The 17,430-nt window shown below is 39.9% G+C and overlaps 1 protein-coding gene across 15 annotated transcripts in view; it reads left to right on the top strand.

The window, feature by feature from the left end:
- The window catches only part of CADPS (calcium dependent secretion activator), a 464,832-nt gene that overhangs the window by 326,094 nt on the left and 121,308 nt on the right, over positions 1 to 17,430 (top strand). For all 15 annotated transcript variants that reach the window (XM_032411665.1, XM_032411674.1, XM_032411675.1 and 12 more), the window contains 2 exons: positions 45 to 181; positions 3,905 to 4,092. In XM_032411665.1, the coding sequence (XP_032267556.1) occupies positions 45 to 181; positions 3,905 to 4,092 (325 nt within the window). The remainder of the gene's footprint in view (positions 1 to 44; positions 182 to 3,904; positions 4,093 to 17,430) is intronic.

Genomic DNA, 17,430 nt, shown 5'->3' with positions numbered 1-17,430 from the left:
TGTTTCTCTAAATTGTGTCTCTCTCTACATGTATAAATGAACAGACGCAGATAGAGCTCAAAAACATGGCATGGATGAATTTATCTCTTCCAACCCCTGTAACTTTGACCACGCTTCCCTCTTTGAGATGGTGCAACGCCTTACTTTGGATCACAGACTTAATGATTCGTATTCTTGCCTGGCAAGTATATTCTTTGGTCTACAGCAATTTAAACCTGATAACGGTTTTTTTTTTTTAATAAAAAAATCTCTCTACCTTTCTATCAGAAGCTCTTTTTCTCCATTTCAGAGCCCCTTTAACAATTAAAAATGTGTTCTTGATTTCCTGGGTGGAGATAGTTTTACTTACCAAAGAAAGAAGACAGAGCGGGAGGAAGTTATCAGTAGAGACGGATCCAATTCCCCAGCCTCCCTAGCTAAGCTTCCCCCTTTTCAGCTGCTACATGAGAAATATTCCCAAGAGGGTAATCGAGTTTGGCACCTGCTTGTGGAGAACTTGTAAAAATTGCCTCGGTTTCTTAGACTTTAAGATTCCTCCTCCTTTCCCTCCTCAGTTGATAAGACCCTGTGCTTCTGTCTCAGAAATGAATGTGTTCTTTTTGTTTATTTTTCAAAAATTAAAATGATTTGTAAATAAACTTCACTTCGCTTTTCATAAGCTAAACTGGTTTGGGTTTGTTTGTTTGGATGGCTTCTAATTTTTTTCATAATATTCAAAGCATTTTTCACCCTTTGGGGGGAATTTTTTATGGTGCTTTAGACATTTGGAAGTCCAGCTCTCCAGCAAGAGCGTTAACATTTCTTGAAATCCTCTTCTAAGCCTAGATTTGAATCATTTAAATCCAAGGGACAACTATTATGTCTTTTTAAAAATTCTATCTTTATTGGATTCCTGAAGATATATTTTGGACTTTATACTAATCAAATTCAGAAGCCTAAAAAAGACCCCGTTTATTTCCTTCTATAAACCGTAAATTGTTACTTCATTTCTTAAAGGTAAATGATATTAATCCCACTTTATAGATGGGAACGGTGAGGGGAAATAATGAAATGACTTTACACAGAGGAAAAGCCTCAGCCCTGACTCTAAACACTAAGGTTAATATATCTGTATTTTGCCAATATTATATAATTTACTAAGGTTAACATATTATTGACATTTATGTAAATATAATGAAAATCTGTTTCCTTTCTAAATGACATGGCTATTTCTTACATCTATTCTTACTACTTTTTATTCTAAATTCCATTTTTTTTCCTCTAACCAGAAGCCAAACTATTAAAAATAGTAGATAAAATGTCTTAAAAACAGAAATGGGATTATACGGAATAATTTATTAATCTGAGTCTCATAAAAGATTCATTGATGATCTCGGGTTTAGAATCACTTCATCAGAAGAATCTGAACTTTGCCAAATTGGAAGGGAACACTTCACTTTGACTTAAAAAAAAAAAAAGCTTACCTTGCATTGCAAGGCAATTTTTCTCAAATGTGTTTCCTATGATTATGTGATTATTCATGTAATTATAAATTGCATTCATGAAAGTTGTAAGACTATGCTGCTGAGCTTAATTCCTATTCTCTTGAGGAATTTTTCTTAAAGTGTATTATTTTCAAGACTTTTTTCACATCATTTTAGAAACAATTTTCTTTTTCGCTAAGAGATTCAGTCACTAAGGAGAGTTAGCAAATGCCCTCTAAAAAATTGAACCAGAAGTGAAATTGTGAAGCTTGCTTCCTATTAATCATGTATAGGCTTAAAAATATGCTCCAAAACCCAAAATTAATTACAAATATCATAAAATAGTTTCCTTCTGCATTTGTATACCTGGATCTATTAATCATTATCCCCAAATTTCAGAAAATAACAGCAATTAAAAGGACCTTATCTTCTGCCTCTATATATTTCATTTTCTCATTATTACAATCTTTTTTTTTTTTTTTCAGTTAGTTTTGGAGACCGACCAGCAGGGATACATAAATTTTTCTGTGTCTTCGACTGAGTTCCTAATTGATATTTCTTCAACTCTTTTCAAAGCAGCTATTTTGGCATCTACAAAAGACTTGGTGTCATCTGAGTCGTAGAAAATATATTTTAATCTTTCACAGCAGTGTTGTTTCTAAGATTTAGCATTTGGGGTAGCAGATGGAGTGGCAAAGAAGTTGCCTATAGGGGCAGCCCACTGCCTCGACTACTCTCCCGCCCTCTGCAGTAACTTATAATTTGAAATAGGAAAGATGCCGTCTTTCGTTGGATGTATTGCTGAGCTGCATGTTGTCAATCGAAGAGTCCCCAGATCACTAATACAAGATCAGAGTACTGCAGAGGCCTCTCTCACTGCGCTTCTGTGGCCTGTACCTGCCTCCCTACCCCACCCCCTGCACCCTCAAAACCCACCATCACTTTCTCCTTTTGCCTCTTCTCTCCCAAGACAGAGCGATATTCACAAGACTCAGAGAGGACCCTCAAAGTACAATTAAATTTATATTTAAAACAATTCTAAATTCCCAGCTTACAAAGTACCAACCTAAATTGGTTTACAGGTTGCCCCCCTACCCCCACCACTATCCAAAAGTTCACTCTAGGCCACTTTGCTTTTATGAAAAGACCTATATTAGTACTTGTTTTCAATAACCAAAAGAGATCCAAAGAGGATTTTCACTTTTACGAAATGGTGATTGCTTCTTCATTTGACACCATTTTGGCTTATGAAAGGTTTTGTAGGAACACTCCATTTTCAGATAACGAGGGAAACCTGTATCTTTTTGCTTCTGAAAAGTACTAAAACCAAAAGAAGTGATTTGATTTCTGGCTTGGCTGATGGGTGACCTTGAGTGGCAAGCCACTTGGCCTTTCCGAGCATCTATTTTTTTAAGTGCATCATGGAGGCAGTGATTTCTATGCCATCATGCTTCCCAGTCTGCTCTGAATCAGAGATCCCATCCAGGTTCTCTTTTATAGCAGAGTTTCATCTGGTCATACAGCGAGCAAATAAATAAGAAGAAAACAAATAATTGCCAGAGGAAAAAATGAAACAAGACGCTAAGTCAGGACGTCAGAAGCACCTCTGAGTTTAATTGAATCATGTCTGATTCATACCTTGAAAACTTAGTCATGTTGCTCTCTTTATGAAGTTTGTGTCATTATCCTCATTTTAAAATTTAAAAAGGATTGTCTTTCAAAGTGAAAGAATTTATGAAGTCCTGGCATGTATGTAGACCAATCCTAATATTTCTTAATGCTTCAGAGTAGGAAAAACAGAAGACTTTGAGTAAGCCAGCGCTGCTTCTGTTTTGTATTATTTGCGAGTCACTTAGCAGCCCTGATCTCTTTCCTTATCTATAAGATGAAGATAAACCTACCCTGCCCACCTCAGGAGATTGCTATGGGGCTCAAGTGAAAGTTCTTTGTGTAAAGCACGATACCAATTTAAGACCTCATGTTATTGTTTCCTCTTATCAGTAACCAAGATTTCACCCTGTCCCCACTCCAATGCTTTTGGAAGGTGTATGGCCCAGTGTTAAAGCAGCAGGTGAGATTCTGTTTCTGGAATCATGCTGTCAGCTAATCCAGACTCCAGCACGTACTAGCTCTGGGATCCTAGGGAAATTCCATGTCCTCCCTCAACTCGATTTTCCCACCCATCCAACAGAGATAACAGGACCTACCTCACAAGGCTGGTACAAGGGTTAAAGCAGCCAGCGCTCACAAGGGGATCAGCACAGTGGCTGGCACTTAGAAGAAATCAAAATGTGTTGGCTCTGGCAATTTTTGAACCCCCTTCTCCAGTCACCCCCAACTGTAGCAGATCTCAAAAATAAATAAATAAATAAAAAATAAACCCACCACCACAAACAAAAACCTGTATTTAAAAGAAAGTCTCTCCTTTATTCCCCAAACAGGGCTGGTTCAGTCCTGGCCAGGTGTTTGTCCTAGACGAGTATTGCGCCCGAAATGGAGTCCGAGGCTGTCACCGACATCTCTGCTACCTCAGAGACTTGCTTGAACGGGCAGAAAATGGCGCCATGATTGACCCCACCCTCCTCCACTACAGCTTTGCCTTCTGTGCATCCCATGTCCACGGGAACAGGTAAGCACTTGTCCAGAAGTAGTCCTCAAAAAAAAAAAAAAATCTTTTTTTTAAGGCACTGGCAAGGGTTTATGATTGGTCCTGCTTTTAGAATTATCTCTAACTTTGTGTCCATTCCCATTCCTTCTGTATCACACACATGAACACAAAGGTCTTAGTTTCTTCTCCTTTCAAGGAACTTAAAGACATGGCAAACAGAACTTCTAAAGTGGTCTCTGAAGGTAGAACAATCTAGGTTTAAATCATGGCTCCTCCATTTACTAGCAAAGATGCTGGATGGTAATGAAACCCTCCATGCCACAGTTTTGTCATCTGTAAAACAGGGATGGTGGTATCCTCATGGCGTTGTTGAGAGGATGCAGGTGGCTCAGGAACATGCCTGGAACATGGCAAGAGCTTCATAAATGTTTACCTTTGCTGTTCTCATAAACATAAATGTTTATTTACCTTTGTTGTTTACCTTTGTTGTTCTCATGATTATCATTCATTCCATAGTTATTTAACGATTACTTACTGCCAGGCTCACTCAGTGAGCAAACAAGACACCAAACAAGGACAGGGTTACATAGAGATTGGTGCTCTGACGACAAGGAATAATATTCCATACTAGCATTTAATAAAGGAAGATAGCTCAGACGGGGTGTTAGGATGGCAGAGAGGGTGTCCCTGAGGAAGAGAGGCTTGGGCTGAGAACTGAAGCATGTGTAGGAGTTGAGTGCTTCCAGGCAAAAGGAGCAGCATGTACAAATGCCCTGCCGAAGGAGGAAGCCAAGCACACTTCCAGAGCTGAAATAAGCTAGGTGAAGCTGGAAGGCAAAGTTAATCATAACACTTACAGTTTAACCATGGAGCTGGGAAGAACTTCAGAGATCACAGTGTAACCAGCCCCCTCATTTTATAGGTTTTATAGACCAGAACATCAGTTCTAACTCCATACTAAGTACTCTCTTTCTTTAGACGTTGCCCAGCTCCTGGAGGAAAAGATCCATGTTCTGAATAATGCAAAGCAGCAAATAATTTAGGAACATTACCATTTGGCTCTGAAGACATGGAATAAATTTCCACATTGCCACAGCCAGTTTACTATCCCAATGTCTGTAGCCTCACGTTACTAGGAAGACAAGCCTGCATTACCTCAAGCACCTCAACCAATAGCCAGGAAAGGCACATCCAGGAAAAACTAGGTGGCTTCAGAAACCCAAAAAAGTTGGTGCTGTGGGGAAATTCACTTATGGGAGAATCCCGAACTGACTGCATTTATTTTAAATCAGACTGTCCGTTATCTTCATCTTTGCAAGCTAGATGACTCTGAAATATCTGTGGGATTTGTCCCGTGCTTTTCTTCTCTCTAGCGCTGGTGGGTTTTATGAGATGCAACTTCAACATTTAGAACTAGGTTAACAATAGCATTGTAGGTTTGAATATTTAACAGGAAACAAGGTTTCATCACCTCCCATTGTTATAAGGTTCGCTAGCCCAGCACATGACCTTTTATTTACATAAAAAATATTTATGAAAACTCTGATACCTGAAGAGTATCTGTGCATAACTCTGCTTTTTATAAATATGTACACTTTGATGACTATCTGTTACAGCCTCTTGGACTGAATTCTTTAAAGAGAGAGAGAGAAGTTGCATTATATTCTCTGGGTTGTCACACTGTATTCTACATATGTTACTGAATAAGAAAGTGTTATAAAATAATGAAGTGTTTTTGTAAACTCCCTGGTAAACATCATCATGAATTATGATACACATTGTCTGGATTTCATATTGTAAGACTGCCACTTGATTCACAGTTAGGTTTATACATCTTGTCATGGAAACAGTTTTGGATTTCTTATTTTCTTTTCAGTTCCGATTTTCCTTATGCAAGTTTGCATCTTTTTTTTTTTTTTTTTGCTTATTATTTTAGTTTGAAGGCATTTGCTCTTGCTGTTTGATACATCCTTCTTTTTCTTTCTTTTGTTTGTGCATGCATGCGTGCTCTTGGTTCTCCTGTGGCTGGCCACCCTCTGTGCATGCCCCATGCGACCACCCCCTCTCCAAAGTCAACAAATGCATGTATACCTTAGTGGGCTGCCACCAAATACAGACCCTAAAGGGAGCAAAACTCCCTCCCCATCTGAACCAGAGGCTAAAAAAGATACCAAAAAGGAATCCAAAAAAAGAAAAGATTACAAAACCCAGGCAAATCCAGAGCCCAAAAGGTAAGAAGTTACGTGTGCTTTGGCTTGTGTTTTACAATATCTGTGACATTCCCCCCATCCATGCCATGACTTCCACCTTAGCAAACAGCGAGCTTTGTGTATTTCTGAAGTCTCTTTTCCTTTAAGGTTTTTCAAAGGTATACTTTAAAAGAAAATCCTAGCAATGGGCAAAATACCATGCATTAGGACTGAATTTGAGTCAGGTGTTTAGTGACTCTTAAAACATATTCATATTGAAAAAACTGAGCAATACGTAAACAGAATCATGAATCAGATTGCTTTTTTAGTGGCATCTAGTTAAGGGCCTGGTACCTTACCAAGTCATTCATAATAAGCAACCCATGCTTTATAATTTTGAAATTATGTTTAAGGAGCAAATAGAATGGGTTGTCGTTAAGCCGGGTCTATACATTTATAATAGCTCCATCATTTTTAGCAAACCCTTCTCAGTTCCACATTGATTTCATGAAACAAAGCTATCTTTAGATAAAGATTTATAATAAAAACACAAAATAAAACCTGTCACTAAATGAATAGCTCTTAGTAGAATCACTTATATAATGAGGTCACCTTGAAGCCACTTTCAAGTTCTAAAATTATATTTATCCTCTTCTGTTTTCTTTTTCCATTAGGGCTGCTCTCATTGTGAATTGATAAAATGACAAATTGGTAGCTTTTTCCCCTTTTAAACTAGATTTGTAATTATTTCTAGTGTTATCCTTATGTCCTTCTTCACCTTCTCTACCCTCACCACAAATTAACATTGACATTTAAAAAAGAATTTTTTTTTTTTAATTTTGTTGTTGTGGTTTTGAAACTGACATTCTGACCCTGGCATTGCCAAGGGACACAAAGTTCACAAGCAGGTATGTTTTATGCTTCAGTATGAATTTGTTCACTGGAATATTTCTAGGTCCTGAAATATATACAGTTCACTTGTAGGCAAACTGAATGAAAATACCAACTTTCACTTCCTAGAGAATGTGGCAGGCTGTCAATCACCATGTCCAGGTCTGTTAGTGAAGGTCAAAAAAAACCCTGATTCCATGTGAACCCCTATTTTTCAAACTTGCAGTATGTAAGGTTGGAGGTGAAGTGAAGTTTCTGTTTGTGTTTCCCTATGAGAGTCAGACTGCAAGGCAAGGGTAGCTTGCAGCCAGTAGGAAAGCACATAGAGAATGTTATAGGTACCTGAAAGAAGCCTCTCTGGATGCTGTCCGAGGTACTGCTCTTGGAGTGCTCAGCTTTGAAACAGAAAGTAAACCACCACACTTGATCGAGCCTACCCTGTGCCAGGAAAAGCTATCAGAAAGGATCTTGAATGGTACTTTGAGAAGCTTATGTGTGTTCCAGGGTCTATGTGTGTATTGCATTTTTAATGCAGAAGAAATCACGATATTAAGTATCAGTTGTGTAGCACTCCACAGTTTATGCTTTCATGCATTCTATCTGATTTGCTGTAACATTTTCAGGTCAGCTATTTTTTACAACCATTTTGCAGAGGATGAAACTGAATGCCTACAAATATAAGTGGCAAACTCAGATATTCTGAGTCCAAAGCTCTTCCTCTTTGCACTACATCAGCATTTGTGTAGATTCTAGAGATCTGAGTATTAGAGTCTGTTTGGCATGAATCTAGAATTATTGTATCTCATTTCTGTGCCTCAGTTTTCTCATCTGCAGAATGAACACATAGAATCATAGCATCTGTGATACCCCATCAACCTCTAAAATTATCTTTATGGATTATAATAACAAAAGAAACAAGCCATTGTCATATTCCATAAATAAAGTTTAATTCAAGTAAGGGTAATTGCTGCCCCTGAATAAGTGCTTGCTATATGCCAGGCACTGTGTGAAGTGCTGTTTAGATTCATCATCTCATTTTTCCTCATTACATCCCTGTGAAGTATTAATATTAGTTTTATCTAACATCTGAGGAGTTTGAGGCTCAGATAAATTTAGTCATTTACTCTGTAGCAAACAAGTATGTGATTCTAATTCAAACACAGGTAGTCTGACTTAGGAGCTTGCATTTGTGGATGGTGTATGATGCCAAATTCAGCCATTTGATATGAGTTTCAGCATTTCCAGGCTAGATACTATAGCAGTCATCTGAATTGATTTAAGGGTTTTGCATTTTTGTCCTAAAGATGTCCAGAATCAACATGGCTCCCCTGGTAATTTTGGCCTTGTGAAGAGAACAAAAGTATATCTGGAGTTTTAGACCACATAAGGGCAGAGTCTCATTTGAACATTAATTAACAACCTTTTGGTATAGGGAAACCATTTTCCTAACCTCTTTCACCAGGATGAACACTATTTGCATGCGGAGATATTATCTATTCTTTGGCCCAGATTAAGAAGGCAGTCATGACTCATGGAAACAAATTACCCTTTAACTGAATTTAACTGAACAATAGAACTCATTCTTATCATCACCTCATAACCAGCTTCAGATTAGGTAAAATGTAGCTTTTTACATAATTATCAACTTCTTACCTATTAATAACTAGCAGACCCAAAGGTGGAGGCAGAGCCCTGCCCTGTTGCAGCTGGAAATCATGAATGACCACTCAGCTGCTGATGACTGAGTTTCTCCCACCTTCTCTGGAAGCCTGCACCACATCTCCATATGCCTATGTGAATCCACAACATCTAATCAAAAGTAGACATATCTGGTCAATCAGGAAGATGATTGCCATTTATAATTCCAGGCACTGGAAGATATGGAAACATCCACATGTTTGGCATCTTTGAGAACAGTGGTTCTTGACTCGGGGGGAGGAGGGGGTGATCTTTCCCCTCAGGGGACATTTGACAATGTCTGGAGACATTTGTGAGTGTCACGCTGGGGAGGGGAGGACAATAATGGTACTCATGTCAGCTAGTGGGTAGAGGCCAAGGATGTTTCTTAATATCCTACAATGCACAGGACAGCTCTCTGCAAACAAAGTCCAAAAAACCAAACTCCCAGGTGATGGGTTGAATTTCTCCTTTTTACTTGGATTTTTTGTTTCTTTTACACAACCTTATTCTGTGTCTAAAGGCCTAAGAGTTTCCACCACTGATTTTCACCTTGTGCAGTAGTTCTCACACTGTAGTCTACATATAAATCACATAGGGAGCTTGTTAAAATGGAGAGTACTAGATCCTATCTTCAGATAATTTGATTCAGCAAGCCTTAGATGGAGCCAGGCATCTGTACTTTTAATCAGTTCCTCCCCAGGTAATTATAAGGCATTTGGTCTTCAGATCTCACTTAGTTAAGGCCTTGGTTGTCAAACTTGGCTACACATTGGAATCACTTGGAGAGCCTAAGAAATGCTGAAACCTTAGCCCCACCTGCAGAGGTTCTGGTTTAATTAATCTGGGATATGGCCTAAGTATCACATTCTAAAAATCTCCCCCTAGTGATTCTAATAGGTAGCAGTGTTTAAGAACCAGTGACTGAGGGGGGCGCCTGGGTGGCTCAGTCAGTTCGTCATCTGGCTCTTGATTTTGGCTCAGGTCTTGATCCTGGAATGGAGCTCTGCATTGGGCTCTGCGCCTACCTGGGAGTCTGCTTGAGGATTCTCTCTCTCCCTCTCTCTCTCTCTCTGCCCCTCCCCCCCGCTCACACGCTCTCTCTCTGTCTCTGTCTTTCTCTCTCTCAAATAAATAAATAAATCTTTAAAAAAGAAAAAAGAACCACTGATTGAGGGAACATTAGTTTGGGCCAGCTCTTTAAAACTGAACCCATTTTCTCAAAGAAAGAGAGAAAGAAAAAGAAAATGTGAGTATGTTCAGCTGGTTGCACTTGGCGATCATAAAACCCACAGATGTAAATCGCTATATCTTCTAATTTTTAAATCAGCTCCTAAGGTTGCAGTACTTAATTTTCACCATAATATTTTTAGTATTCTTTCTAGATGACATTTAGATTAGCATCACTTTGGTCACTGTCCCGCAGTGACAAGGCAATCAAACAGCTCCGATGATTGCGAGTTGCGTCAATGTTCCTTGGATCCCTTTATTATTGGGATTGGAAATTTTTCTCATTTACATTATTATTTAACATTTCTTGAATGCCAGTGCTGCTCTTCACATATGGCCTGTGTAGAAAGTACATTGTATCAGCAATTAACAAATCCATAATGCCAACCGCCCCAATCCAAAGTAAGCTGCATAGATTAATGAGTCTGCAAGCAGATGTAAGAGAGCATGAGTTCTAGAAATCTTTGAAAACATGTCCCAGGATTCTTTCAGAAGATGTAACTGGAGCCAAGGTGCTGCTTCTGTGCAGAGACTCGTGATCCCTGTGGGTTAGATTTGAGTTGCTGAATGATCCGATGGAATTCATTTTTCTCCTCTGTTACTCCACCAGTCCTCCTAAATCAGTGAGTATTCCATCCACCTGGTTTCCCAAGGCAGACCCATGGGAGCTGTCCTAGACTCGTCCTTCTCCCTCAGCACATCACAAGGATTCAGTAACTATGCCCCGTCAGTGCCCTTAAATATCTCTCCAGCCCGTCCACTTCTTCTCTTCAGTGCCATGAGCAGAGTTCAGGTGTCTATCTTCTCTCCCCTGGACTAGAGCAAATGCTTTGTTGACCATGTCCTTGCCTCCAGTGTTGGTTCCTCACTCCCAATCCATGTCGCATAATATGTTCTTTCATTTCTCTTTTGTGAATGCCTTCCTGGAAGTCCATCAGCCATTTTTGTGCATGTAAATGTTTCTCTTTTACTCCAACCTCAACTTTCTCCCTGTTCTCACCCTCTCTTTGTCCTCTCATCTCTGTCACACATGTACACCCCTGAAGATATTATGTCTAGTGCTTTTTAACTCTCCCTCCCCAAAAGAAGGAGAGAGAGAGGACTGTGTAGCAGGGATGGTTGGGCTTTACCGATCTCTGAATACAGCACTTGAGTAGCAGGCAAGCATGAATGGGGGATGACAGTGGCCCCCACATTATTAGTATAATGTTACACACTCACATAAGACATTAGTGTACTTGGGGACATGTGGCTGGTTGGCCTTCCAACTTTGAGCAGGTGTTGGCCTTGCATATATAACTGAGTCATGTCCTTTAAATTCTAAAGAAGCAACTTCATCCAATAGAAAGTACTTGTTGGGGGGGCGGGGGGATCAAGCACATTTCAAGCAAAAATCTGCATCCCAAGGAGGAATTCTATTTAGATCTTATATTCAAACCTCTAACCCATGTGACTCCATTCCTAAATGAAATTTGCCCCATGAACACAACAGATTTTCCAACTCAGACATAAAATCTTATAAAATGTGCTGAATTATCGATTCCATCAGAGCAATCTTTCTGGCCCATAGCAACACATCAAGTAATATGCATTTCCTTTCTAAAATTTCAACATGTGTCCTCATCCTATGGTTGTTGACCTCACCGGGGCAAAAACATATTTCCAGATGTCACACCCTTTCCAGGGTGGATATTATACCAAAAAACCACATATATTATTGGTCTAATCACTCAGAAGTCTATACATAAGGAGTTAAGGGTAGAATCTAAAGCCTAATTGTCTATGTTTGTCTAAAAACAAAAAAAAAAACCCATCTCTTCTCTTATTCCTCAAAGAGAAAAATCTGTATAGTACCAATTTTGGAAATTGATCCTTCTCTGGGAAAAGAAATACATGCTTTCCTGCAATGCATGCGTTTTATACAATTTGTGTAATCTCCTCTTGGGTTCTCCATTCAGCACCTGGACTGAGCCTAAAACACTTTGACTAGTGTTCCTTTATCAATAGCATCCATATTCTTTGACGTTTGGTAAGGAGAGACTTCAAGCACTTCCATCTTTAGAGAGAGCAAAGATACCTTCTGATATTGTTGGGGTTTAGCTACATGTTTAGAAAAACAGAAAAGAAGTCAAAGAAGACCTCACTGATATATTTTTGCCCTCTCCAAGCCTCTTTTTCAAATTAGTAATAACCAACCTCAAGAAGCTTCAATGCCCATTTGTAAGGTTGTAGAAACTGATTGTTGTTGCTTCCTATCTTAGTCTTTGTGAAACAAACACTTTGATATATTTGTTTTAGCAGCGTGTCTGAGCCTCAGGGCATCAGGGCATAATTAGAAAAGGGGTTTGGGCTGGAGGGAAAGGAGAGGAAAGGGAAAGGCTGGGCTTTCATGATGAAGCAGTGACTATTGGATATGAGAGTCCTAATTACAGTGTATAATTAAGGTAGAAATTATACAAGCTATCCAGATGAGCAAGCAGGGATGTCTCCTTTTGAGATGATAATGCTTTGGTGTTATCTTGAATTTGTAGTTATTAGCCACTTGAAAGAGACAAAGGAAAATATTCCGCTCTAGGATTAAATTCAAAAGTATCACTCTAAAAGTTGTAAGGATAAAGAGTTGCTAGAAGTCAGTTTAAAAGAGAGAGAGGTTAAGAGAGTGTGTTTGGCCTAAATGTTCTATTTAGGGAGCATTGCATGGAACATCTACTAAGATATTCTGTCCCACTCTGGCCCTTTAAGCTCTCGTGTTTCTGGGCTGGAACAATTTAGTAGTAAGTAGGATTCAGTTATCATGCTTGTTTAAGGACATTTTCAGGGATCCATAATGCGGTCTGCAGGCATGCATCCATTTGGAGAGAGAGAATATATCATGTTTACGGTGCCTGCACCAGCATATGTGGACATTTGCATTTGGAGAGAAAGTATATTCCCACTTCAGCTGGAGTTTTACCCCTTGTTGGTAGTGATTGGAGCTTAAAGCTGGCTGTATGAAGAGAAGTGGACCAGACCCTCTTCCTCTTTTGAATCCATACATTTTCTTTCCCACCTGGGTTCTATACTTGATCACTAAATAGATGCAATATCAGAAACATATTCATCACTGTAAGCCCTGAATTAATTTAGTAACCTGACCTTCTTGAAAAGATACCTAACCTTCCAAACAAGGGTTCTGTGTCCCAGCTTTCAACATAATGTGGAGAACTGTGCTAGCAGGGTAACAAAAGGCCAGGAATCTGTGTGCTCACCTGGGTGTGTAGGGACAGTTTAACGACCCAAGGAGATAAATTTGCTTTCACAAATCACACTGCCGCTTGGTTTCTTTGACTAGATTATTCACACTTAATTTCAAATATCAAAATAAAATCTTTCCCATTAAAAACCTAGGACTTAGTCATCTTCGATTTTTCCAATAATAGACATTAATTCATAAGCTCTAGCCCGGAAGCATTTGGGGAATGGGAGAACACTCTGCCTAACTAGTAACTTAAAGGATGGGCAGCTGGGTTATGGTAGTTCCAGTCTGACAAAAAAAAAAAAAAAAGGAAAGACACAACTCTAGATAAATTATTATTTGTGACATGGCTCAAGATGGGAGTGTGTGAGGAGAGTGAAGGTGACAGAACTGCAGCTGACCACGGTGACAAGGACTTGAAGAGCAGCCGACGTGACATCTTTCCTATCGTGCTGCCGAAAATGTCAACTTTGTGAAGGACAGTGAGAAAATGGTTTGCCGAAAACTTGAAAGGTGGATTCGAGAGATGCCTGCTGTGTCAGATGTGATATAGTCTGTTGTGGTTGAGAGACCCACTTCTGGTGGCAGTGGTGGCCTGCAGGTGGGGGAGCTCCCAGTCTCTGACAGGGCTCCAAAAATGACGGCACAAGACCCGCAGATCATCTCAGGTTTGCAGGATCATGATATACAAGAAGTGAGTTGTTAGCCAGTGTGCAGTTAGGTGGAACCAGAGACCCGGGACTGCATTTCCTTGTCATGTGTGTTTGTGTGTGTGTGCGCTCGCGGGCGTGCACGTGTGATTCTAAAGCTAGGTTCAAAGGCATCAAACGCTTCTACTATGAAAGCCCATATCCCCTCCTTCTACTACAAAGGAGGAAATATGTGCTTTATGAACTCACATCAGTTTAGTATAAGGAACAAACACTAAGTCTGGATCATCTATCATCCAAGTTTTTGGGGGGATGATGTTGGGAGCCTCAAAGAGAGGGAGAGGAAAACTGGAATCAAGGCAGCTACAGAAAAGTAGGAAACAGGACAAAAGCAACCCTTAACGGCACATTATAATAACCTGGGGAGCTTTAAAAGCAACAAATGCCTAGGCCCACTGCAGACGAATTGAATCAAGAGCTTGAGGATGAGACCTCTCAGAGCTTTCACATGGTTCTAAAGTACAGCCAAAAATTAAGCACTACTGACCCATGAGGACAGTCCATTTGGTCAGGGCACAGCTGCTAGGGTGAGCAAATTGCACCTGTTTCTTCTATCTTTGCATTATTTACTCAATGTAAAGGTTCCAGAAAAGTGTGTCCAGTTGGCTGAACTTAGGTCATAGCCTAGCTTAAATGCACAGTGGCCGTGAAAGGCAGGAATTGGCTTGTAGGAAGGCCCTTGGTATAAACAGCGGGAAAACTGGATCCCAGTTTACCTGCCCGCCCCCCCCAAGAATACCGACAGTGTGGCCAAGGTCATTCCTCCAAAGGACATTCAGGTGTTGTTAAGAGGTGACAGTGGATGCTAAGAAGCCAAAAACAAGAGGGCAGAAAATGCAGCATTCAGGACACAGGAGGATGGGGGATTCAGGGCTTCTAAACACGTGTTCTAAGTAAAGACACATCTCAGCCTGGGATTTATTAGCTAGGAATTTAAAATCCAACTTTATCCCTCTTCTCTCATTCTTTGTGACTCCTTAAGTGTTAAAACTATGGAGAAAGGAACAAGATGCAGAGCCAGTTTTATGACAATTATAGAATCACCTCCAAATGTTTCCAGAAAGAAAAAAAAGAACAAAAACAAAAGCACGGCTTCTAAGAGACACCAATACAGTTCCTCTATTTATTTTACAACCAGCACTGCTTGGGATGACACCCTGAAACAGTGCAAGCACCACTCTGGAAGGGATTGTGGCTTTATAAGGGGACCATTGTACTTGGAGAAGGTCTCTGCTTCCAAACTCACTCCAATCCAAGGGAAATTGGTAACCCTGAATCAAACATACCTTTTCAGCCACTAAAAGAGCCACCCACCAAATATTTTCTTGCTCTAAAGCAGAGGTTCTCAAGGTGTGGTCCCTGAACCGCCAGCAGAGAACTTGTTAGAAATGCAAATTCTTGGGGCTCCTGGGTGGCTCTGTTGGTTGGGCGGCTGACTCTTGATTTCAGCTTGAGTTGTGATCTCATGGTTGGCTCTGCAATTGGCAGGGAGTCTGCTTGAGATTCTCTCTCTCTTTTCCCTCTGCCCCTCCTCCCAGTCCCTTGTGCTCTCTCTCTCTCTCTCAAATAAATAAATATTAAAAAAAGAAAAAAAGAAAAGCAATTTCTCAGCCCCATCCTCCAGGTAATTCTGAAGCATGCTCAGGTTGGAGGGTTACCTCTCTAGGAAAAGTATTTTATTGCTTCTGTGAGAACAGAGTCCCCCAAAATATTGAGCTGGGATTTTTAGTTAGTAGCTCCATAGGAATCTAAGCCTGTATAATTAATATTGACAAATTATAGGGATCAACAGAAAAGAAATTGATATTTGACAGAATTTTCAAAAATAATTATGTGAAACTAAGCCAAAAAAAGGATATTTTTCTAAGATTTTATTTATTGGGGGGAGACAGCAAAAGAGGGGGCAGGGTCAGAGGGAGAAGCAGGCTCCCCACTGAGCAGGGAACCCAATGCGGGACTCAGTCCCGAGACCCTGGGATCATGATCTGAGCCAAAGGCAGTCGCCTAACTGACTGAGCCACCCAGGTGCCCAAAAAAAGGATATTTTTACTTTTCAACTGATATAGTTCCGACCTGTGATCTTTGACAAATTGTATTATTCCTTCATGTCTCTTCCTCAGTTTGTAAAATAATATCCTCTATCCCCTGTACCACTTCAGCACAATTCTGGCAGCTGCAAACAAATTTGCATTCCATGTCAAAATCGTGACTTTTTTTTTTTTTTAAAGATTTTATTTATTTATTTGAGAGAGAGAGAATGAGAGAGAGCACATGAGAGGGGGGAGGGTCAGAGGGAGAAGCAGACTCCCCGCCGAGCAGGGAGCCCGATGCGGGACTCGATCCAGGGACTCCAGCATCATGACCTGAGCCGAAGGCAGTCGCTTAACCAACTGAGCCACCCAGGCGCCCTAAAATCGTGACTTTTTTAATCACCTATTTTTGTTGGTGAATTCTGTACTACTTACCTTCCAGACATAAAGTTAGTTTCATTTATTTTAAGAGAAAACCATTCACACGGATATAGGCAATTAAGAAGCAAATTTAAGAAAACAGTATAACAATAATTTTTAGTCATTTGCCTTTTTTAAATAGTGAGATTAATAGTGTTCAGAAAGGAGTTGAAGGAGAGATTGTCAGGGATGTGGAAGTGGCTGCTACCTTAAATAACCACAAATGTGAATCATCAGAACAAAAGGGAAAGAAATATAATCAAATTTCATGTTCATAATAATACCCTTTGTGGTGAAGATTAACTGAGAAGGCCAGGCACACACTAAATGCTTACTTTTTATCATCTCAAAAACAAACCTAGAAGTTACTTTCTAATTGCCTAATAATTGCCTTAGAAGGCTTACTGAGTGAAGAATGGATGATTTTTGTCAGGGAGGTTTATCTCTTAATAATAGCCACACACATCTTTGGGCTGCCCATGTGAAATGGTTTTCATGCTTTTTCCTCTCATCTGTAAACCCCTCTCTGATTTGTAAATTATACTTTTTAAAAGATTTTATTTATTTATTTATTTATTTTTGAGAGAGAGCACGTGTGTGCACGCTAGCAGGGGGAGGAGCAGCAGGAGAGGGAGAGAGAGAGAATCTCAAGCAGACTCCCCACTGAGCATGGAGCCCCACGCGAGGCTCAATCCCAGGACCCTGAGACCACGACCTCAGCCGAAATCAAGGGCCAGTTGCTCAACCGACTGCACCACCCAGGTGCCTCTGATTCGTAAATTATATTTAATAGCATTTTTCTCTGGGCTAATTCCCTGCTCAGAAACAAAATGTTTAAAATGGCTTCCATTTTCCCAAATCGAGTGTGTGCATGCACACGCCAATTGTATAAATGTGTTCGGTGCATTAGTGAGCCGTATTTTGTGTAAACAAAATCTAAATCTAAAAACCACTCCTAAAGGAAGTTGTAGATTATA

Source organism: Phoca vitulina, unplaced genomic scaffold, assembly GCF_004348235.1.
Source record: "Phoca vitulina isolate PV1807 unplaced genomic scaffold, GSC_HSeal_1.0 scaffold13, whole genome shotgun sequence".
NCBI classification, from domain to species: Eukaryota; Metazoa; Chordata; class Mammalia; order Carnivora; family Phocidae; genus Phoca; species Phoca vitulina.
The sequence above is the reverse complement of the archived record's forward strand: the minus strand, read 5'-3'. Positions and strand labels throughout refer to the sequence as shown.